Here is a 24,290-nt window from a genome sequence, read left to right as displayed (position 1 = left end):
CTTTCATCATTTGTTACGTTGCCTATTTTTGCTCAAACCTAATGTAACACTGACACGCCACCACTCGACCACTGTTTAGTGTAAAAATGCCATTCATGCAATTCATTGTCTGTGTCCCCTCTTACTGGCCGACAGCTCCAGGCCACAGGGAGCCATGCAGGCAGCTTCGTGCCCTCCAATAAAAAGGCTGCGAACACATGCCCAACCATTACCTGCCAAACACAGCTCGGTAGAGCAGTGGAAACTGTAAAAGTGAGTTCTGAAAGTATAACTTTCCTTTGCTTGATGTCACACGATTTCTGATCTGTTTTGGATCATCGGTTTTTCCAAAAAAAAAAAACCCACCGAAGCCCTGCCCTCACTTTACTACACACCAAAGAGCAGCGAGGCCTCAACATTCTACGTCCCGCGAGTCCTCGTGACGCCATATGGCACGGCCGGGCAGACATCGTCACCGTGCAGTGAGCAGTTCTCCTTCCCCGTCACGGTGACAAATGCAAAGAAGCCAACAGAGGCAAACGCGAGGCAGGGAAACCACCACTATGATGAATGCCTTCAACTTTATTTAGTCGTGATTGGGCAAACAGTAGGCGGAACCCGCCCCCGCCCCCGTCCCAATGCCCTTCCCCCCCAACTCATTTCTTTGGCATGCTTTAGCAGGCAAGGCCAGTTCAACTGTTCCTCCAGGTTGCACAGAACCGCAACAACGGCCAATTAAATTTATATGGCACTTTTTCATTAGGGGGGTGGGGGGGGGGGGGGGGGGGGGGTGAAGAAAGGTGCAGACGGAACTGTGCCCTGGAGAGAGCGGGAGTGGAGAGGGGAGGGGTGGAGAGGCCAGTCAGCCATTTTGTGGCCATGCAGCCCCACATGTGAGGGTTTCTGAAAGGCACCTTGAGGTCCGTATTGTAATTACTGTAAAAGTGGAGAAAAAAAAGATTGAGCTGAAATGCTGCGCTATCAGCCTTTTTCTTTCCCTGCAACCAGATCAATGTTTTCACTCTTTATTTGCTATTTTATTATTTTATTATTGTTGGTATTTATACGTAAGACCTCGTCTGATGGGTTTATTTTAATATATGTTATGAATGCAAATTCACATATGACTAAATGTAGATTAGATTTAGACTAAAATGTAGAATAACATTGTATAACATACATGATCTTGAAACTATAAAAAAAAATCAGTTCAGAGTGGCGGAGCACCGGGGCGTGCATGTCGAGCTTTAATGTGGCTGTAATGTTGTTGTCCTGCTCTGCCCTGTGGGGTTAGGTTTGAGCGCACGGCGTGCCGTTTCACTGGACTCAGCTTTAGAAGGAGAGAAAAACTCCTCTCTGAGCTGATGTGGTGTGCCTTATTTCAGGTGGGTTGCTGTGAGGTAGGTACCACCCCCCCAACCTACACACACACACACACACACACACACAGTCTGGCCGAATGTGTGCCGCGTGTCACTGAGGGTACCGCTGGTCTTCTGGGCTTAGACAGCATTCCTCAGCAGGGTGGTGTGAACAAGGTTAATTCTGCCGTTTAGTCTAATGATGCCCAAAGACAATATCCACGACAATAACAATGACGACGGCAACAAGCAGCAGTCGCTGCGGAAACAGCGGTGTGTCTCTTTATCTCATTCTCATGGGCACTTCTGTCCAAAAGCCATTTATTTTTAATTGCTTTTTGGTGTTGGGCTGTTTACGTTGCTGCTGGTGCAGATAAGGCCGGCAATAATGGGAAATTAATTTGAATGCGTTTACAGTTGTAAAATGTCAGCCTTTGAGAAAGTTATCATCACAGCAAGAAATGCAAACACATGACCAGATTTTAATTTATCAAAACGAGGAAGGGGAATGCAGAGTTTGTTTGATTATTTATTTATTTAATCCTCTCTCTTTTCTTTTTTTTTGGGTTGTAATTGAGTGATCACTTAATCATTCGTCTCTGTAGAATATTCCATGTTCATCATTCAAACTAACCGATTGCTTGGGAGAAATTATTTTGAACCAAATCCACATTTACAGATCAGATTATAAACACTAGAACATAAAGGATCTTAGTCGTTCGATGACCTTTGGAGCACCTTTGACCCCCTAACACACTTCTATCTCCAGATAGAAAAGGCTGGAGTACAAGAGACATTAACTGCGTGAACATTGTCCAATGCAGGATGACTATTGGACGTAATGGAGTATTCGTGTTAATGCAGGTAGGAAGTAATAACTGTTCTGAGACGAAAAGCTATTGTGTCCAGGGACGCACCTCACATATTTTTTCAAACACATGCAAATGACCAACCGCAGATATTTGCAACTAGCCGCATTCAAAACCCTCAGTAGTGGTTAATCTTTCCCCATCAACCATGATTCAGGATTCCATTCTTTATTTATTCCTTGTGTCAGGATTAAAGCACACACACATCCACGTGTTCACTGGGTGTGAAGATGACCTCAATTTCGGTTCTAAATGCATGTTGCAATAAAAAAAAGAGCAATATGTAACCAAATAATTTGTTTAAACAGCCAATGTAGTGCTAATGCTAATGTAAACATGGCAAACGTTGCTTTGCCATTCCAGACAAGCTCTCTTAGAATAAGGTAGAAAAGAAAATACATGCAAATGTATCAGCAAGAATGCAAATTAATACCAGACAGTCACACTGAGGTCATAATTATATGTTAACGCAAAATACAATTTGGTCCAAAATGATATGATCAGTGAAAAGTCAAGGAATGCTGCATTATTGGTGGTTCTGGTTACTATGACAGCGTCTAGGTTACACACATAATGGGAGTTTAGGAGTGCTAATTAGCAACAAGTTGACCTCACTCGCAACAGTGTTTCAGCATCGCCTAATACAGAAAGCCATTCAGTTTGCTTCAGGTCAACCCGCCAGGCATTTCGAGCCTTTAACGCTACAGTAATTAGCCGTGTGCGTTCGCTCGTTCCACTCTTCAGGCATACGCTGCAAGTCGGTGAATTTAAGCGAGCCCCTCTGTAAGCAGATCACTTGGATCAGCCAGTGAGAGTGATCTGACCAGTCATCCACTTAACAGATTTTAGTAATCCTCAGATGAGGCTGGCCTAGAGGACCCTGGCCGGGCTGCGCTCCCCATCCCGACGCTGAGGAAATCGTAAAAGTGCCAGCTGCATCGAGCTGCAGACCTTAAATCACGTGTGCCGACCTCGACGGGCCCATCAGCACCGCTAAGGAATAATAAAGAGGGTAAAGGGGGCTGTCGCGAACAAGAGACGCATGGGCTTTTGTGCGACTATGCAAAGGTGAACACTCAGCCTGCTTTCGGCATTTCATCCTGCTCCCATTCTTTTGACGCTCGCTTTCTTTCCAATGTTGGCGCCTTTCACCCATCACTCACGGTGACCTTGCCACCAAAAACAAAAAAACGAAACAAAAAAAAACAAATTAAAGGCCTATTCATTACCCTGCATGCTTCTTTGTTAGTGCATGTGAGTGACAACACAAGGACATGACCACCACCCACCCCACCACCACCAACGCCAGCTTCTCGCTCCGTCGGTCAGGCTGCCTCTACCTCTCACCTTCACCGGGGTCTCTGGAGCAGGGAAGACAAACAGACGTGTCCAGTGGACATATAGCTTTCGCTCAAACCCTCCAGCGCTCAAAGGATACCCTTCACTCAAGGTGATGACACACCAGGCGACTGAGCAAAGTTGCCCGGCAGTCACATGACTGGTTCTTATTGTCCCGATTGGATTGTTGCCCCAAGGCCATATCATCACCCTTAAACACACAGTAACACACACACACACACCAATTCAATTCCCATGAAAATCAAAATAGTGTTGATAATGGCATCATTTCTACTGTGCAGCGGAAGTCATTTGCTGCCGTTTATTTTTACATTCATTCATTTTCTCATACTTGGCCAGGTCGGGGTTACGGGAGAATACGGTCTGTAGCGGGGTGTAAAAACACACCAAGCATCAACGAGGCCAATCGAACGATCACATAAAAAAAAAAAAAACAGTGTTTCTTGGGACATCATCAACCACTCCACCTCCTCAGCAAACGAAATGGGTGGTAGTAGCTTAGTGGGTAACACACTCGCCTATGAACCAGAAGACCCGGGTTCGAATCCCACTTACTACCATTGTGTCCCTGAGCAAGACACTTAACCCTAAATTGCTCCAGGGAGACTGTCCCTGTAATACTGATTGTAAGTCGCTCTGGATAAGGGCGTCTGATAAATGCTGTAAATGTAAATGTAAATGTAAATGAAATGAAGCCCCCTCAACGTCACCTAAAGGCCCTCTCTGAACCTCTGTTCCCTAAACTTTCCCTTTCTGGCCCTGGGACGCTCATTCTTAGAACATCCCAAGGACATAGCAGGGAACCACATAGGAAGGTTTGGTTTGCCAAGTGGAATACAGGCACCTTTCCATCACAGACAAGAAAGTCCTTTGAATGCTCAGAAAGCCTTTTAATTTGAAACGCCCCTGGCTGTGTTCTTGTGACTGTTTGCATAAGGAGTGGAAACACTGATGCCCACAGAGAGAAGATGGACTGGCACTACCTTCAGAAGATGAGTAATGAAAACGATCACACAGCCCTTTCTTTTTCTTTTTTTTTGACACGTTCCCCATTGTAAAACACAGAGATGTGTTATTGCAATATCGGGATGAATAAATCAAAGGGTCATTTCTCAGTCATGCATCTTTAATCGGAAATTACTCACAGCTAAAAGGCAGTCTCTTCCTCTGACTTGGGATGGCCGAGGAATCATCCCTTTCTGTCACTTTATGAAAATGTATACTGAACAGAGAAGGGACTCCACAACTGTAAAAGGCTGAATATGATGAGACTTTTATGATTCTCTCATTTTTTCCTGTCAGTCTGCGATACAAGTTAAAAAATGATAGACTGTATAAATTATCCATATAAAATTTGGGGAAATTCCATGACATGTTATTGGACGAGGAAGGACCGGTCCAAATCCGGAGAGTACGGAGAGTTCTTGTTTTATGTTAAACAAGCTTTTCTGAGCTTCTGTCACTTGACGATGCAAAAAGACATGTGGTGACATGCACAGAGGGACGCCACGCTTGTTGTCCTGAGTGCATCTATTCGCAAGACTAGTAATGAATATGGAATGTTTCAATTGAGCGTTCAAGCATATTCTTAAAAAAAAAAAAAAAACACTGAATCACTTCCTAGAATCTGACCTGCTCTCTTTATAAACTTGTTTTTTTTGTAGACTTAACCCTAATCATCACCATCAGGGTATTTATATCTGTCGTTTCTATTCTAATTCGGCCATAAAACCACGTAGACACACGTAATTTGATTTCTGAAACTGTACTGCAAGACTGGAAAATATATGCAAATACTCTCTGAGTTTGGTGGAAACCTATGCGTCATCTCTATCTGAGAATTATAAAGAGTGCAGCACTGTTGTCTTTTTAAAATAGACTTCCTGTCCACATTTTCATCTCTTCTTTCTTTCTCCTCCACTTGATACGGCCCTGTCATGTCGGTCTACATTCCCTTCCTCTCTGGCCCTTCACCCGGAGTGACGCTATCCAAAAGACCATGTTACACTCCAATAAAATCCTTACCTAAAACCAATCTTGACAGGGGCCTTAGGCAGTAAAAAAAAAAAAAAAACGAAAAGGCAAGAAAACACGGCCCTGCTTGGGTAAGGGAAATAAACGCTTTGTGTGTCTGTGCAGGAGTGCGCCCACACTTCTCCGCTGCTGTGTGCTCCGTGTCACGCAGGATTTTTTTTCCTTTCCCTTCCAGCTCACGTGTCGCCCCATATGCGTGAGACTACACACACACACACACACACACTGGCAGATCGCTGATGTGTGTGTGTGTGTGTGTGTGTATGCCTTTAAGAGCTGCTGAAGCACACTCCTGGCAGCCCGCAGTTTATTTACAGTGAGTCATTTTACCTCTCTGTCTTCTTCTTCTTCTTCTTTCCCTCTCTCTCTCTCTCTCTCTCTCTCTTTTTTCAGGGAGCGGCGTTTAAAACCATAGCGGAGCTATTAATAGCACAGCCGCCCGATCCCCCGGTTAGAGGAGAGACTGCATACGAACCATGCCATCTTCTGGCTACTACGCTGCAATATCAAGCCATCAGGTCAACGATCCCGTCTCCAGCCTCTCCCGAGGCTCGGCTCCTTTTTAAAAACGTGGTGCGGTGGCACCTCAGGGGCGTGACGAAGAGAGAGCCTGGAGATGAGGCCTTTTCCGCAGCAGCGACAGCTCAAGGTTCAGACACAGAGATTTGGTGGAAGGGTTCCTAAACAGATCTGCTGCCCAACATGGCGCCAGTTTGGTTTTCTGTCCTTTTATTCCTTTCCCACCCAGCGCTGCTCTTATTTCTGCCGAGCGTATGAGGCCGATGTAAGAAAGCCTGCTGCCTATGTCGTCTTCCAACCTTTTCGCAAGCCGTGTGACTCACAGGTCATCACAACCCAGAAGTGGCATATGAATAGGAGCACAGGAATGGGTGTATTTAGAGACGAGTGAGTCACGGAAGAAGGCACGTCTTTCCACAACCTCCTGCTTCTCGCTCGATTTATCTTAGCAGGACGGCATCGAGAATAACGGCCTAATGTGCAGGATTTAGAAAGCGCTACAAAAAAAAAAATGTTTTCCGTACATCTCTGTTGTGAAACAGGATTCTGAAACAGAGACTGAAGTTGAGGGAACCTTTGCGCACCTGTTGCCACGGTAATAAACAGCGAAGTGCTCCAAAAACCTCATCGTTGATCATATGTAAAATAAAAGCTATTAGTATTAAGAGGTTTTAACAACCCCTTAAAAGTTCGATACAAACGACTAATCACAAACATCGGATTGGTTCGTACCAACCTTTTCGTACATTACCCACTGGTTCCCATGTGAGAATTTGGGAAATGCAGGCCAGGATGATTCTCTGGAACACGTTACTGAGGTTGAGGGGCCCGACATGTCTTGACTCATGTAAGAGAAACCACAACCGAGCAAATAAAAGAAAGCACGTTGTTAAGTCACTCACTGGATAAGTCTACGTGTAAATCTAAGTGTAAATGATAGTGTGAAAGTGATTGTTGTGTAGTGCCTGTGTTATGGTCAGGAGTGAATCCTGAGTCGAACCTCTACAAGTATATTGGTGGCACATTTGGTGATATTTTACAGCCTTATTTAAACACAATTTGCCACTACTGGTTGCACGGAGAGCTGTGTCAAATGGCGCAGTTCATTTTACCCTTCCATAATATACACATTCCTTCAGCCAGACTTCAAAGCCGCGCTTATTCCACCGCTGGCAAAGATGTGGGCGAACTTTGAAGTTCATAACGAAATGAAGGAAGCCTGCCATTACCCGACAGTTCATCTTTATCACTGCTGATCCACTTCAAAGGAGAAGAAAGAGAAAACACACGGTGGCGGTGTGATTCAGTCGCGTCTCCTTAAAGCTACTGTACACTTGACAAAGGCGAAAAAGCAGCGACTCATGAAGGCACATTTCATCTTACTTAGGTAAGTGCATCGGCGCTTTTCACTCTGCCACCTGGCAAAAGCACACAAATAATCTGTCGCAATACCTCAGTATTATTGGGGCCATTTGTCCTCTTTTTGAGTGTAACTGGAGGCTGAATTCTCATATACTTTTCCTGTGCATTTCATCTAGCCACACGTTCCATGGAACTCTGATCTTATTTATGTGATCATGTTGCTATACATAATCATTTCATGCATTATTTACATTTGCTCTAGTTTGAAGCCACTTGTCTTATTGCTGTGTCTCATTTCTTTTCAAGTGCTATGAATGACCTTTGTTTTTGAATATATGTTAAATCAAATAGTCAAGTTATTACATTTTTAATTATGTCTTCAAAGTAGCACATATTTTTCTCTGGTGAGACTTGTCAGTGCTAGGTTTAAAAGTAGTTTGTCCTTATGCAACCAAATTAAATAAAAAAGCGTATTTAACTTATTTACCTTCCTCTTCCTACCTACTTTTCTCATGCAGATGTTGCTTTTACACATATTTTAGTCCGATGTTTGCGATTATAACAGAATTCCTCAGTCCTTCCTGCACCCAAACAGAAAAAAAGAGCTCAACCACATGCAACCAGGCCAAGTGAAGTGCGGCATCTGCAATTCACATCAGCACATCCTCACATCAGGCCCTCCAACAGCTGTTCACAGATGTCCTGGATAGATACTCCGAATGTGTCGCAGATAGTGATAATTGTTCGACACCTTATCACATCCCGGCCAGAAATAATCTGCATCATGGAAACACGTTGAGAGGAAGGGCGAAGACGGAAAAAACCACAGCTGAGCAGGCGGAGCAGGGTGCAGTGAAGTCAGCCTGTACAAGGTTTTACGCTCCTCATCCGGCCATTTTCCAATGCAATGTTTGTGTCACCGGCGCTTTGATTAAGAAGGATTCTGAAAGATTATATTTGGCGCCAAGCTAGAAAGGCATTATCTGCATTAAAGCAGCGATGCCTTGAGCTACGGGAAAGATCTGTGGGTAAAATCAGATTTCAGAGGCAAGCCGGGATTAGACGAACAGAGGCGTAGACCTGACAGCTCATCACAGCTTAACGACGACCCGATCCCTGCTAACGTCGACTGCAGCCGTCAATCCACGAAATGGTTCAGATCCAGAATCAAAAATCTTCAGCTTGCCCGGGCACGTGCTACGGAATTTCATCGAATCGTGTGCCAAGGTCAAAGGTTTCAAATGAGGGCTTCTCTGTGTATTGTGTAAGCATTGCATGGCGGACCCTTCACATGCAGTTACAAACACAAAAGGCCACGGGCCATTAAAAACCATACGCCAAAAAACATCACTGTTGTACGGTTTCTTCCATGGGCACCAAAAAGGAACCAGGTAGACGTTTCTACATTTACATTTACAGCATTTATCAGACGCCCTTATCCAGAGCGACTTACAATCAGTATTACAGGGACAGTCCCCCCCTGGAGCAATTTAGGGTTAAGTGTCTTGCTCAGGGACACAATGCTAGTAAGTGGGATTCGAACCCGGGTCTTCTGGTTCATAGGCGAGTATGTTACCCACTAGGCTACTACCACCCGTGTTCTATTATATCTCCACGTGCACTCACCATAGTAATTGCTGGTGAATTGACTAATACTATTACTGGCAACAAAAACTGTGTCGGAATTTTGGATTTCGTAAGTGAAGGTATTCGTACAAGTTGGTAGGAATGTCAGACGAAGATGAATGGGAAAACATAGAAGCTACAAAAAAGGTTTTTCGGCACTTTGTACCATGATGTCACGGGCTACGCCGCATCGAGAAAAGCAGATTTTGCCCCCCACCCACGGACGCCTCGCAGCACGAAGCGTGCTAGGCCGCCAGGTAACGATTTACAGGCTACCTGGGTCCCTGTCACGTAACGCGCTCGTCCGTCTCCTTGTGGCGGGCGCCACGCCTCTGCTCCATTGTGCCGGGAGCTTTAGTAAACCAGGACATCTCCCCCGGGCCACCGAGTAAACAAGGCCACGGTGCCAACGCGAGCCCTGCTGCGATCCCGGGACAATGCCTCCAACGCCGCGTTCGGTTTCCTTCGCACCAGCGAATAGTCATGGTGCCCTTTTCCTGCTAAATACAGATCGGCTGACACCGGATATGGAGGCAACTCAAGCATGTAAGCGAGCTCTTATTTTCTAGTCCAAAGCACCAGGCTTTTAATAAAGCTCAGAGACTTTCGCCATCCTTAGACATGATATCATTTTTGTCAATATGCCTCGCCGACGCCGTAAAAGGACACTCCCTTTACTGCAGGGCCGGGAGGAGTTATGGCCTCGCCGTTTTTCCGCGGCCCAACTGTACCAAAAGGCCAAAGGCCCCATCAAAGAGAGTGGCACCAGCGAACGATACTGAGCCAGGATCCTGCGAGAACTGTGGTGCCGCCGACGAGCGGCGACATTAGAAGGACGCGTGAATCATGATGGGAGTTACTGCCGTGAATTAAATGGACGCGGACTTGGAATCTTGCAGAAGACGCTTTAGGAAAAAAAAAAAAAAACAAACACGACGGCACCCCAGAGCTCCTCTTCCCGAGCATCCCATAAACCATCTGACAACCACGCGCGCCGCCGTGCGCTTCTGTGCTTCCAAGTCTGGCTGTAAGGAGGTGCTTTCTTCACGTAGGACGCTCACTGAATCAGCTCTTTTTTTTTTCCGGCAGCAAAATGACCTCAGCGAGCTGTCAAGAATGGTATTATTTAGCCCCGGGGGCCGTAAGCATTGGTTTTAACGGCCGTGGCAGTGTGGAATTACACGACTGCGTGCTGCCCTTGCACATTGGGATCTGAATCGAAATCAAGTTTCTAGTTCTGCTTTTAATCTGTTTCCTGCCCTTGTATCTCCGCTCTGCGCAACGGAAGGCTTCGCGACTCGAGGAAAAAGAAAAGAGCCACCAGTACGGACGTGCCGACGCTAGAGGCAGCATTAACATACTTTGTGGATCAACATAAATCATTTCGGTTTAACGTCAGGCGAGTGAAAATAACCTTGGCTTTAAGAAAAAAAAAATGCTTGAGGTACCGAACAAGCGCGCCCGATAAATTTTTTAAGAACGCTTTGAAGTTATCCATGTTGCACACGCGGAGCCCTCCCAATATCTTCCCCAAATCCTGGCCTTTTCCCTTTTAAGGTCGGCTCTCCCGATGTCAATAATGCATTAACGCCAGAGTATTGTGGGAAGTCGGCCTAGAAGAATATGCAAATGAGATGGGGAAGGAGTGGGTGTGTCTAGGGATAGCCCCCCCCCCACCCCGCTCGTACGAGCAGGATGTACCACGATCCTGTTAAACATCTTCTTTTTTTATGGCAAGGATGTAAAAAGCAAAGAAAAAACAACATAAAATGAGAGTACTACTGCTCCTGCCGGGAAATTACTGGCTGATTTCCGAGTCTGTCTGTTACGCTGCACGTCACATGGGCGGAGCGTGTCACGGCACGCATTTTCCCTATTTCCCGGGGTGACACCTACATACCACCGCAAATCCATTGTTCAAAGATGAGGAGAGAAAATCCTTGACGACCCACACACACTTTCCAGCATCGGAAGGAGGAAGCTGGGGGGACTGAACAGCACAACAATGGCGGCTTAAGGTGCTCTCTGAGAAGCTCCTTGCTCTCTGGGTTCATTAGTCCTTGTTCACGACTAAACGAATACGTTTGCTAATGAAACGTTAAACAAAAAAAACCCACCTTAAACAAATAGTGTGTCCCGATGCGTTTTCTCATCCCCCAAGCACGTTTTGCAACTTTGAGTGCATGCAGCACGTCTCCGCTGTACAAAGCTGCCATTTGGAGGTGGTGTAAATTGTGGTCTAATGGACTAACATTTTGGCAGCTGTTCAAAGCACTATAATGCAAGAGCTTAAAGCCCCCTTTCCGCTGTTTTAAAATGGAAATGTGGCCTGATCTTCGTTTGGAAGCAGGTACAACATCGTGCAGTGCATGGTTTCCCATGCACTGCGCCATCAACAACGCGTTTTTAGCCGCAGTGATTATATAATTACAGTATTTAGTCGTTAGGTGACCAAGCCACTGGCGATGCACATGACAGTGGTTTTCTTGGTGACAGGAAAGGCATCCGGCGTAAAAATTTTGCAAGGTCAACTGCGCAGCCAACCAGATGAGGCGATCCGCTGTGGCGACCCCTAACGGGAGCAGCCAATGGATGAAGAAGAAGAAGAAGAAGTCTTTTGGTAAAAAACATCACTTGCTAACATCACTACAGAGATGTTAGCAAGTCGACCCAATTTAACGGGGAAACTGCTGACTCTGGGGAACGCACCACATGCCCCTCCGCCATCGCAGGACACACCTTGGTTTAGAACACGAAGATAATAAGTGCGAGCTGGCACAGAGGGCAGGAAGGCAGCGCTCCTTTTAATCACAGCGCCGAGACTCTCCTACCCATGGCGACTGTTTCTGTTTCAAGCGTCACCCGCATCCCGAATTCTCAGCAGATCATCGAATCCCAGAAAAGCATGGCAGTTCAACTGGTGATTATTTTTCAATTCAATTGTGCAAGAAATGGATTCCTCAGAGTGTGTGTGTGTGTGTGTGTGTGTGTGTGCATGTGAGAGATGGTTGGAGCTTAGGGAAAAAGACAGCAGAGGCTGCAGGAGGGATGAGTATGATGCTGACTGATGAAGTCATCTTTGTAAGTGTGGGTCTGTTCTAATAAACCAAGCCTACTTCTCAAGTAATGTGACCTAATCTTGTTATTTTCTGACTGATGAAAAAACGTTTGCCCAAAGGATGGGGCTGCTTGAGGGAACTGAGTCTTTTTTTAAGCATCTGCATGATGTTGATTGTATGATTAAGCATCAAAAGTTAAAAAAAAAGAAAAAAATTCTGCAGTGGCGAAATTCAGAATGTAAGTGTTAGGAACCAACAGAGAAACAATGCTTAGAACATTATTTAGGAAAAAACTAATGATTTCACACTTAAATGTTTGTGTGTTTTGCATATACTAAATACAAATGCAAATGTAAATATAAAGAATGCCTGCAGTTAAATTAACAGATAAGATTAGGACTAGCATAGAAAAGTCTTGTTACATAGAGGTATTAAATATGTCATTAGAGACCTATTATACATTTATTACCCTAGGCGGCGCACAAAGATGTTATTTAAATAATAATTTCATAATTATGTGCATAATATTGATATAATAGGTGACCTCTACATTCATACAAACAATTGATTTGTTTGATAGTAGAAAAACGATAAGTCAGTTTCCCCAGTTCAGCAAATGAACAATTTGACATTTCATCTGCTTAATTTGTCCCTTTTTTGTCTTAGTGATTGTCATTGTGAAACACTGCAGCACAGCACACGGTGACACAACAAAATGTGTCCTCTGCTTTTATCCATCACCCTTGGTGAGCAGTGGGCAGCCATGACAGGCGCCCGGGGAGCAGTGTGTGGGAGCAGATGCTCAGTGGCACCTTGACGGTTGGGGATTCGAACCCGCAGCCTTCTAATAAACGGACCCACTTCCCTACCCACTAAGCCAACCACTTCCCCTTCTGAGAGACAAGCTGTGTACACCGCAACCATGTCACCAAATGATCTGCCGACACAAGTCCTGTCTGTGGCCCAGACAGCTGTGGCTGAACTGGCTCACCAGCACAGGATATCCCTTAAACAAATCAGATGCAGCGTGGCGCTGTAAACAGATCCCTTTAATTAAAAACCCTGACACAGGCGCTTTCATATCCGAGGCCATCGCTGCCAGACTCACTTCCTGCAGTATAAATGCTGCTCTAATGAGTCGACTGAATGTATTTGCAGGCATTTCAGTCCCCATTAGGCCAGAAAACAACTGCGGTGAAATAAGATGGAGGAAAAGGCAGGAGGAGTGAGAAAAATACATACTGAATTGTAAATGAAGGCAGAGTCACCTCCGGCTCGATTTGTTTTAAAGATTAAGTCGGAGCCGGTTAAGGCCTTGCTCACGTCTTCCAGAGAGAAAGATTTCAAACTCACAGCGCTGGCACACAAAGCTGTTTTTCAAATGCTGTTGCCTTGGTTACTGTCAACACAATCTAGCGCGAACGCTAAGAAAACAGGGCGTGCGGAATGAAAGGCTCAGCGTTTGATGATAAAGTGTCTCCTTTGGCCGGGGCCCTCGGTGCTGACGGTGCTCGCCGTTCCTGTCGGCCCACTAATCTGCTGACCACAGACGTCCCGCTCTGGGGTCAGCGCGCTGTGGGTGAAGTAGGTTATCAGCGCAGCGAGACACCCTGAAACATTATCAAGGAAAAGTCAATATGGCCTGCTTAATCCAAACACGGCGCCCTTTACCCGCCGAACGAGCCAAAGAGCAGATTCTCATCTCTGCGCTGGTTTGACTTTTACACCATTTCAGCGACGTCCTTCAAGATTCCCCCGATCCGCAAACTTCCCTCGCGTCTTGCGCCTTTCCAGTTCTGATACGGCCCTCTAGAGAGAACAGGTTTCGGTTCTACAGAAAGGTCACCTCCGGCGACAGCACAATGCGTTGCTTCCTGCGGACAGGCTGATAAGGAAGTGGTACGCGAAAGCCGTCCCCGAGCCACTTCTGGACACTTCCACGCGGATGGGTAGCCCGTGTATGCGGCAATGTGCTAATGCGCTGCAGCCTTAAAAAGAAAGCATCATTCATTTGAGTCTGTCAAGCTCAGCAACTGGGTTCAGAGTCAACCGCTGCTAATGGGCTAAAGCCGGCGTGCACGGCAGAGGCAGGAGAATGAATGACATTGACCCACTCGCCACACAAGTCACTCGGGTGACAGAAAGCACTGCACAGCAAAAAAAAAAAAAAAAAAAAAAAAGTGAAAGACCCCCTTCATGAGGAACGTTCCTAAAAGATCCGACCGGGGCCGCGTTTCCTTGAGCCACAAGTAAAGGCCTGGTAGTTTTTAGCTACATATGCACTCTCGTTTGCCAGTGTCTGGCTGGCGGCAATGTTGTCATAAGATTATTTGTGAACTTTAAGCCTCAGTGAATTTTTGCTATTGATATTCATGCTATTAGCTTCTGTTGCCATAGGATACAGGCAGTCCGGCTAATGAAATCCGGATGAACTTTGCAAATATCAATTTTCCCGACACCATTGATCACATGAGTTGAGCCATATTTGACAGCTGGGAATGGTTGATATTTTTAACATTTATTCTTAATGACTTGAGTGCGTTTAATAGATTTCTGTGTTCAGCTCAGCCGAAGCCTTGCCTGATGAAACATGTTTAAACGCAAAATGTATGTATAAATTGTGTATGTTCTGTACGACGCCCAATCCATATAACCAACACAACAATGTTCGCTAGAAACTGAAAGGTTTAAACACTTTCAGCTAGTGGAGACAAATCTAAAATTATTATGGCAATTAGAATAGGCCTTTGAATATGAAAATCAGAGCTGTGTCCTCAGCTCCCCGAAGGGAGTACATAGGGTGGTAGCCTAGTGGGTACTACCATTGTGTCCCTGAGCAAGACACTTAACCCTAAGTTGCTCCAGGGAGACTGTCCCTGTAACTACTGATTGTAAGTCGCTCTGGATAAGGGCGTCTGATAAATGCCATAAATGTAAATGTAAATATCTGACTATTGAGGGATATGCTTACCCTGGGTTAGCTTATGCTAATCATGTAGAATTTTCCACAAAAATCACTTTTTATTATTCTTAAACTTGGGAAACTGCCTTCAGCTTTGTCGTCGGCCACCCGGTGCTCATCGGGATGGAAGTGTTTACATCAATTACCAGAACGGCGGCTCTCACTTGGTGTAAGTAAATGCAGGAGCTTTTAAAATGCCATGGATAATTAAAAGCCCTTGCCCAACCCCCGTTTTGGTCAGTTTTTGTCAATGTTTTTAACATTTTAATGAAGCCACACCATGGTTTATTTCCTTCAGACTTATTATGCTGCTTTCCAATCTAAACCAAGCTGAAGCAGATTTATGCTAAGCTATGTTTGAACTAATGCTAAGCTCAAACAGTTGAGGTATTTAATTGTTGTGGTATTATATACGGCTAAGCCAAAAACGTGAAATGTTGTTCCTGCACAGCTACTGAGGAATCAAAAAATTATCGGAATGATTCCTCGGAAAACTAAAACGACTGGACGTAACATGTGCACGGCTGCAAAACAACATGGCTGGCATCTGCAGAAATAAAAAAATGGATGCCAATATGCAAACATGCAGAAACTCCAATTTCCCTCCTTTTCCCCCCACTTCAGCCCAAGTACAGAGGGTTAACTGTGCTGAGCGCTGCCGCAATCATTTGAAGTGACAAAAATGAGTGAAGAGGAGCTGAAGTGCAGTCAATTACACACCGGAGAAGAGCAGCTCGCTGTGGCACGTTTCTTGTGGGTAATTATGAGAACTTGGGAGAAAAAGTTGGCCATGTTCCCCCCCACCACCACCACCACATCTTTCTTTCTGTTACACAAGCAAGTAGTTCAGACTGAGCTAAACCATTTTTCTCTTGCAAATGTGCCAATTAAAAATCTAGGGTTTCACGCTCAACCACTCCACAGTCTTCACTTAGGCTCAGGCAGGCCTTTAATAATCCTATTTACTATAAGACTTCTAATAGGATGATTACAATAGTCTTTTGCAGCTCACTTCTTTTTTTATGTGCACTTGCATAAGGCCAGTCTGCCAGCCTGGAAGATCGGGAATTCAAACCTCTTCCTTTCCAAGTTTCATCGCGCTGCCACAATTTGCTGTTCAGACTTTTGTTTGCGAGGAGCGCGTCTGAGTGTGTAGGTGTGTTGAAGGAGCGAGCGAGCGAGTCAACGCGGGTTAATTCGCGGTAGCCCTTCTCTCTCCCTTTGCCCGGCAGCTCCGCCACATCAGCACTTTTATACGACTCCCCTGGAAATGACTAAAGCACAATAATAACCAGCCGCTCCCACACTCCAGAAGGACAGACTCTATCTGCCGTCGTTACGACATAAGTGCGGCGTACAGAGCATCTCCTTGCAACCTGTTTACACGAATTTCCTGCAATCTGGGACAACTGAGGTCCTCATGACTATCCGCTGCGGGTATTTTGGCACGTCTTCACCCTGTAATTTGCAGCAGGAATGACCTGCGGATCGTAGGTTAAGACATCTCAGGGCTGCAACTTTTCTGACAGAAAAAAAAAATGGCGCGGTTTAGAGGGATGTGTACGCTACAGAGTGCACTCGGCCATTAAGGGGAGCAGACAATCCACCCCTCCCTTTCCGAACGCCGCCCACCCCTCCTCTCGCTCAGGAACTGTGTGCTCTCTCCCCGAGGAAGTGTCGTGCCAGAGCTCTGACACAGCACTCTTAATTAAGCTCTGTAACTTTTTCCTTGTCTTTTTTTTTTTTTTGGTTTTAATCCCATCACAGAGGCCTTTCCAACGGCGTGATTAAAGACAAACTGCAAACAAAGGGTGATCCGCGCAGCCTGAAATGCACAGTAACAAAAGCAGGGCAGACGTACACCCCCCCCAAGACCTACAGAGGGATCTGCCACAACTCTCAGGTGACATTTGGATGCCCTTTATCACCCACCCCACCACCCCCGCCTTCCAAAAACATATTTTCCACCTCCAGTAAACTCCAGTGAGCTTCTTCACAACATCTGGAGCCTAGAAGCTTCCTGTTAGATCCAGAGGAACAATATTAAAGCTACTGAACACCAACAAGTCTATGATGCTGGAGAATCACCCCCCTCTAGGCAAGATGTACATACATTGGCACACCGTGTCATAATTGTTCAGGTTCATCACATTTTGACAAAAGAAATGGCTTGTTAAACAATAGCACAAATCATATGGTAAAGCATAATAGTATCCATGTAAGGGCGCAAATGAGAATCTGTAGAACAGTGTCCAATATTAAATGCTCCTAGTCAGCTTTTCTATGAAAGCATCCCAGGATTACCAGGGTTTCACTCAGAGTTTGCCGGGGAACAAAGCCTCCACTCCAAAATGCACTACTTACAGCTGAAGCAGTTAATAGCAGAAATCCCTTCCCCTGACCCCATATCCCTTCCCCAGCAAGGATGGGGACACATGTAGGAGGGATGTGAAAGCAATATCACCGCGTCCCACAGGGAAGAGACACAATTCCCTTTTCCTTCTCAAATGTCAAATTACTGAGCACAGCCTGCGTATCTCTGGATCCGGCTCACCAAGAACAAGAGGATCGCCCACCCCAGGTAACATGCAGCCGGGATTTCGACAAATGGCTCTGTGCTCAACACGTTCCAGAAATATGAAAGGTTATGTTTTTAGCCCTCGAGGAAGTGACAATGTTTCAGGTGCATGGCGCTGTCGTGTTCACAATACCTGTTTATTATACAGACAGGACAAAAATATATTACCCAATAACGTCTAAATTAGTTGAACCGTCCCCTGGCCCTCCCATTATCTCCCTCCCTACACGGGGACCCGGTTGTAAATGGTGTCATAAAGCAGCCCAGGCCCAGGCCTGTTAATGTCGCACCCTTTCACCTCCCTCAAGCTGCCACGCAAGAGCCAGAGGGCCCCGAACCCCAGAGGACCTCAGACCATATTACTCACAACAGTAGCTTCCGCCACTCTCACCCACCAGCAATGAGTAAGAAATGGAACATAATCTTACATAACGTAGGTACTTTAGCACTGTTTACTTGCTAGGCACTTTTGCACGAAAAACATGTTCATCCAAAGCACCAAGGAATCTTAAAACAGTTTTCTTATAGTTTAAGAGCTACTTTTATTAAGTGCTAGGGTTCAATAACATCCATAACTAACTTATAATCACAAACAGTTTAGACAACTGCATTTCAAAAGAACAAAGCACTTTCATTTTTAAATAGAAGTAATATTATTACATTTGCAGCTCACGCTGGGCCATAAAGTTTCCTCTCCACAATGCATTTTGAAGTTAACAGCTAAATCCCTTCCCTGACCCCATACCATTGCCCAGCAAGGAGAGATCTGAAAAGCAATATTACTGCATCCCGCAGGGAACAAAAGCTTGGGGTTTTTTTTTAAATATTGGAAAAATGATTACTTTTGCAGCTTACTCACCACTCTCTTACAACAAGCATACAGCACTGAGAAATATATTTCAGCAGAAACCCTTTTGAAACCCTTTCCCTTAATAAAAGCATCTTTAACTCAAAGTGACAAAAAAAACCCTGAAACCAGATCCCTGAAAAGCATTACTTTAAATATGAAGTACTTTACATTGGTGCTTTGTATAAGTACTGTGCTGCTATTTTAAAACGACCACCAAGTCTTCCCCTATTCCCTAGCTTTGTGTGTTACTGGTGTGTCCCCATGCTGGAAATCCCCCACACACACAAACACACACAGACAATCTGGGATTTATTATTCTGCACCTTCGTCCATTGTCTGCTTCAGCAGAAGAGGTCGACGTTCGGTCCATCCATTGACTGTAGTTTCTCCCAGTTATTTTTGCAGCATGAAAAACATCATTACCGAAAGCGTAGATGAGGTATGGACAGCGATAATGTGTACACATATAGTCTTATTACAATATGCCTTTAGAAATATACAGAGCAGCACAAAAGTCGGACTATAGTCAAGAGTCTGAGGTACTCCTGTCCTGTCTTCGCCCCCATTTCCTCGTCTTCATGCCGCAATCAGCAACTCTGCGGCACAGACTGCCACAGGTGAAGCGGGCCAATCAAAAGCCTGCTCAGCTCAGCCAACAAATCCAGGCTAACCCTTCCTGACAAGATGCTGAATTGCACCGAAAGAACAACAAAAGATGAAGCAAACTCTGACGTGCTCAGAATAGGTCTCCTTTTGCATTTTTTTACTCGTCTTTAACTCCGGGAACTCAAAAACGCCGTGTACGGTTTATGTTCCCAGGTCCTGTCTGTCAGGTCCTGGTACTGCTGGGTGGTGCGTTGGTGTCCTCTCCCCCTTAAACTCACCATCTCTCCACTTCTCGTGTCTCACCGAACCCCCCAATTCCACTCCCTCGCTCCCATCTTGCTACCTTTCAATAAAATTCGCAAGCGGAGCTTCCTCTACACCCACCACGACGCCAGATATCCTCCCAAACAGCACTCAACAAGCAAGCCTTGTTATTCTCGTATTAGTAAGTAAATGTTTATTTACACTAGTATCGCCCACTCGTCCTTACCCATCGCCTCTTATCTCCGGAGCAGCTGTATTAATTAATTCGAACGGGAGCGTGGGTTAAAAAAAAAAAAAAAGAGCAGAATCCAAATAAATAAGTGATGCAAGTAATCCCCTTACAGCACAGCAAAGGAACTCTAGAAAAGGGGGCTTTAATGAGGAAGCCATGTGAACATCGGGGAGAGAAAAAGAAAAGAAACAAAAGAAACTTTAAAAACAAGACCAAAAGAATGCGACATGGCGACGTTCTAAAACACGATTCTCTGATGACGATTTCATGACACCAATCGCAATCACCAAACCACTCAACAAGGTTTTCAATCTCCTTGCTTCCAACACAAAAAAAAGCTACATGGCACCAGGAAAAGATTGCAAGGAGTATAGTCTGAGCAAATTATCTACAGCAAACGAGAAGGCAACCCACAGGCATAAAAAGCAGTTTTTTTTTTTTCCCAAGGAGTACAAGACGGTTCCAGTGATGCAATGAGCTGCAAGTATACAGACTAAATATATATGTATAACCACATTACATGTTAATCAAGGTTGCGTTTGCTTCTGCACCAAGTTCTGAACAAGTGTGATGTTTCCGCTGACAGATAAGGACACAAAGTGCAAGAAAAACGGCTACGGTAGGCCCGCCCTGAGGGAAGCGCAAGGTTGCTTAGACAGGACTGTTCAATGAGATTTTGTCTCTTAATGAGTTTCTTTGCCACAGGGTAGAGCATATCTGCAGCTGAAATTCCCCAACTTCCCAGTCGGGTTCTGGCGTCTAACAGCACGCCTCCACAACAACAAACTCGGTCGTCTACCTGATGCACGCACATGGGACCGCCGGTGAAGGAGGCGTGAGGACAGTGCTGTGTTAGATGTAAGTGTCGTGGGGTGGACATGTTGACCACTTCCAGTGGGAATGCTTAATCAAAAAAAATTTTTAAGGGGTTCTGTAACTGCTACATACATGGAACTACTTGCTAGAATAGCTTTCAGACCAATGTAGTTTTGTTCCCTATGAAAACTGATCTTTTATTAATAATCTTTAACCACTTTAGCTAATTTAATTGTTTTTAAATGTGTTCAACAATAACCACAATAGTCTATTTTTAGATCTCAACATCGACTAATTTAGCTAAATGTAACATTAGCCAATGTTGTTCTCTAAAAATAGATTATTACGGTTATTGTAGTCATATTGTGATCTATACATGTGGCCAGTGTGCAGTGTTGCACAATAGCGTTGCGCTTCAGACGAGTGCATTGTGGGATCGGGTGCAAGCGGGCCGTATTTCGCTTCGCACTCTTCACGGACCGGACAGCAACTTGCAGGCTTGCGGGAGGGCGGAAGAGTGGAGGTCATGTTCGCGCGTTGCAAAATCCAGAAAGAAATAAACGCAGGGCCCGAATCTGCTCGGCGCGGTGATTACCCGTCGCCGGCTGCGCGGTGCTGTGCTGACTCGGGCTTTCTCTCGCCCCTGCCCCCTCCTCCAAAAACAGCATCAAAGCAATCAAAATGGTAATGTTCGGCATGAATGAGGTCCCATCCCCCACCGCGAAACTCTGCAGACTTTTTTTTTTTCTTCCCGCCCCCCCTCTCCGCTCCATGTTAGGCAGGAACCAACACCCCTTTTTCTCGCTCAAAATGGAAGCTTCCACTATCAAAACTGGTACCTTTACCAGAAACAGCGCAAATGTCGGCCTGTCTTTACTCGGCCGCGCACAAACTTTCACTCCGCAAAAGATCCGCGCAGATAGTTAAGCATTTGAAACACGTTTAACTGCAGGGGTGTGTGGGCAAAAAAAAAGAAAAGAAAAGAACACCGAGGCGCTGTTCCAAGTGCTGAAAACTGCATTCCGAAGGGGAAAAAACGCGATCGATCTAACTTAAAGAGAAGGAAAAATGCGACGAGGGCTCCCAGCTAAATAAAACAACCCTTAAAAAGACACACTTAAAAAAAAACGTCGGATTTGCGTCGTTCCGGCTCATTTTTCCGAACAACTTGGACGGAGCGCCGTGTGACTTTAAGCGTTTTGCATTTCATGGCATCTGTTCGTGGTGCTGAAAATACAGTCCCTCCTGTTTTAGGCGGCCATGCGCATTTCAAACACACACGCCATAAACACACACACACACACACACATATATATATATATATATATATATATATATACATAGAGCGTAATTATGATAATAAAAGAAAAAACTGTTTGATTGTAAAAAAAAGTGAAAGTGCACCGCGCGACGCCGAATCAGATGCAACCACGTCGTCATGTGACCGAAGGAGGGGGGGGGGGGGTTAAAGCACCGAGAGCTCGATTAAAAAGTCGCCAATAAGTGCGTTTGGTGGAATGGGAAACTTATTACATTGTACACACGCGCGCACATTTTTATATAAATTGCTAAGCGTGCACGGCCTCCACGCTTTGACGGGAAGGGACCGTCTGAAAAGTGCACGCCGGCCACTACTTGAAAGCGTCGCCGTTTATCACTCTCCAGAAACATGTCGACCTACTCAAAATGGACGCTAACAACATTTCCAACATTCTCGGGCCGGAGTTCGGCCGACCGCGCGAAATCCGCGCCGCGACGAATTCCGACACTTTATACTTCTTCTAGTCGTCTTGAGAAGACAAAAAAAAAAAAAAAAAGAAAGCCAGGTCGAAGAGGAGGAGGAGGGGTAGAGAAAATGTCTTTAAGCACCCTGTTCCAACACAATACACGGCCGAAGCCGTGACGCGAACGCAACTCGACACATCGGCGCAAGGCGACATTGGAAAAGGAAATCTTACTTGTTTCTCGCTTAGGGCTGTTATTCTCGTTTGCCTTGTTTCGTGCAGTTGTTTCTTAAGCTCTCCGTCCTACAATTGAAGAGAACAACATTCGGTTAAGTGGAGTCAGCGGGGGGGGGCAGGGGGGTCTGAGCCGAAATAGCGAAGGAAACTTCAACGCAATTCGAGCCAAAGTCACGTCGAGGACAAAGCGGCGCGGAGGGGGGGGGGGACGTCGCGGAGAGTCTAAATGCGACCTGGGGGGGGTGAAGATTTATGCCGATAAAGTTTTCCCCCGTCACGCACACTCCGCCATGCTCCGGCGAATAAAAGCGTTTTACCTGCGGGTCCCGCTTCATCTGTGCAACTAGTTTCTACGCGGAGGACGAGAAGGGGAAGGCGGACGGAGAGAGGGGTGGATTTCGCGGGGACGGAGAGGGGGGAAAAGTGCCTCAAGTTAGTGCGTTGGGGAGGAACAAAGCGGCGGGCAAACGCACGGCACCTCATAAATATTCAAGTCTCGTCCCGATCGCTACACACACAGACGCACACGGACACACACACAAAAAAAAAGCCCCATCGCGTTATTACTCCGAATCCGAGTTGCTCTTAAAAACAAATGAAAAACGGTACTGTTAAAAAGTGCATCAACAGTCCCCGTGCAAAGTGACGTTGAGGCGTCACCAGACGCGGAATTAAGGGGGGGGAGGAAGATGGGGAAAAAAAATAATAATACTGCACTTATTTTTCGCCCTCGCACGGCTAAACCCTCACGCTCGATCCCGATTCCTCTCCTCCGGTTCGCACTCGTCCAAAAGCCCGGAAAAGGGTGAGATAATAACGCGATGTCTCCGCTTACCTGATGACATTGGATTTCTACTTTCAACGCCTCTTGCAGGCCCTGTAGTTCCATGTTCCGACTTCAAAAGCACTTTTCTCCCACTTCCGACGCGATCGACGGCAAGTTTCCGTAAAAAGAAGGGGTTTCCTTGCAAAAAAAGCGACAACAACAACCGAAAGAAGAAGTACTCGGGCTGCAGAGCAAGTTCTCGCTTCTTCGCTGGGCACAGGACTTATCACTCACTTTACGCCAGTGAGCAAAGTGCTCCCAAGACGACGCGATGGTTTCAGCACCCGGACAGATCCACTCCGAAAATCACGCCGGAGAGGGCCGCGCGGTCGTGGGGCTCGGCGACTTTTCCCGTCGCCAAATTCGAGTTTGAAAACGCGCGGACTATATTTTGTCCGAGCGCGCGGCTTGATTTCACTTTGCCCGGGGAAAAGTTGCGCTGCGGCTGTCAATGCTAATTCGAAAGTTCCCGGATGGAGCGGTGGAAGAACAGAACTCTCCCCTCGTCCGTCCTCCTCTCGGTCCCCCCTCCCGCTCCGTCACACGAGCATACGCTCCGGTCATGCGCACTCCCGGAAACGCGAGCGGGCGGGGGGGAGAGCCGCCGGACCCGCAAGGGCGATAATCGAGGAGAAGTCCGGGCGGCCTGCGCGAGTGGCGGCGGCTTCCGCAAACAAAAGACGGTGACTTTTCTCGCCACTGATTCTCTGCAGGCACATTCAAAAAAACAAGAATAGTGTTTTTATTTGCATTTGCTTAAAATCGTATTAAATTAAACTTCATCCATCTATCATTGCCCATAATAAATATAGTCTCTCAATATATTGCTAGTGTAGTCTGATTTAATACGGATTTAATTGTGACTTTCTGAAGTTTGTGTTGTTTTATTTTATATATTTTTTAGAAAAGTATGCATTTTCACGTCACTAAACCTTCCAAATCGTAAGGAAAATATATGGCTGCCTGCAGCACTGGCAAGACATAAAAAAGGAGTGTAAACAATGGGCTGTCAGGGCGTTTTGAGGAG

At 45.8% G+C, this 24,290-nt stretch overlaps 1 protein-coding gene across 3 annotated transcripts in view; it reads right to left on the bottom strand.

The window, feature by feature from the left end:
• Positions 1-23,763, bottom strand: part of phf21b (PHD finger protein 21B) — a 63,730-nt gene extending 39,967 nt beyond the window's left edge. Inside the window, exons 1-2 of one of the 3 annotated variants that reach the window (XM_028955306.1) lie at positions 23,273-23,763; positions 22,435-22,503 (exon numbers count right to left, since the gene is read on the bottom strand). In XM_028955306.1, coding sequence (XP_028811139.1) covers positions 22,435-22,503; positions 23,273-23,326 — 123 coding nt within the window. In that variant the 5' untranslated portion in view covers positions 23,327-23,763. Of the gene's footprint in view, positions 1-22,434; positions 22,504-22,754; positions 22,831-23,272 lie in introns of those variants that run through there. The other 2 variants (XM_028955307.1, XM_028955308.1) reach the window with 2 other exon arrangements.
• Between the last annotated feature and the right edge of the window lie 527 nt (positions 23,764-24,290).

This window comes from Denticeps clupeoides, chromosome 15 (genome assembly GCF_900700375.1).
Source record: "Denticeps clupeoides chromosome 15, fDenClu1.1, whole genome shotgun sequence".
NCBI lineage: Eukaryota > Metazoa > Chordata > Actinopteri > Clupeiformes > Denticipitidae > Denticeps > Denticeps clupeoides.
The sequence above is the reverse complement of the archived record's forward strand: the minus strand, read 5'-3'. Positions and strand labels throughout refer to the sequence as shown.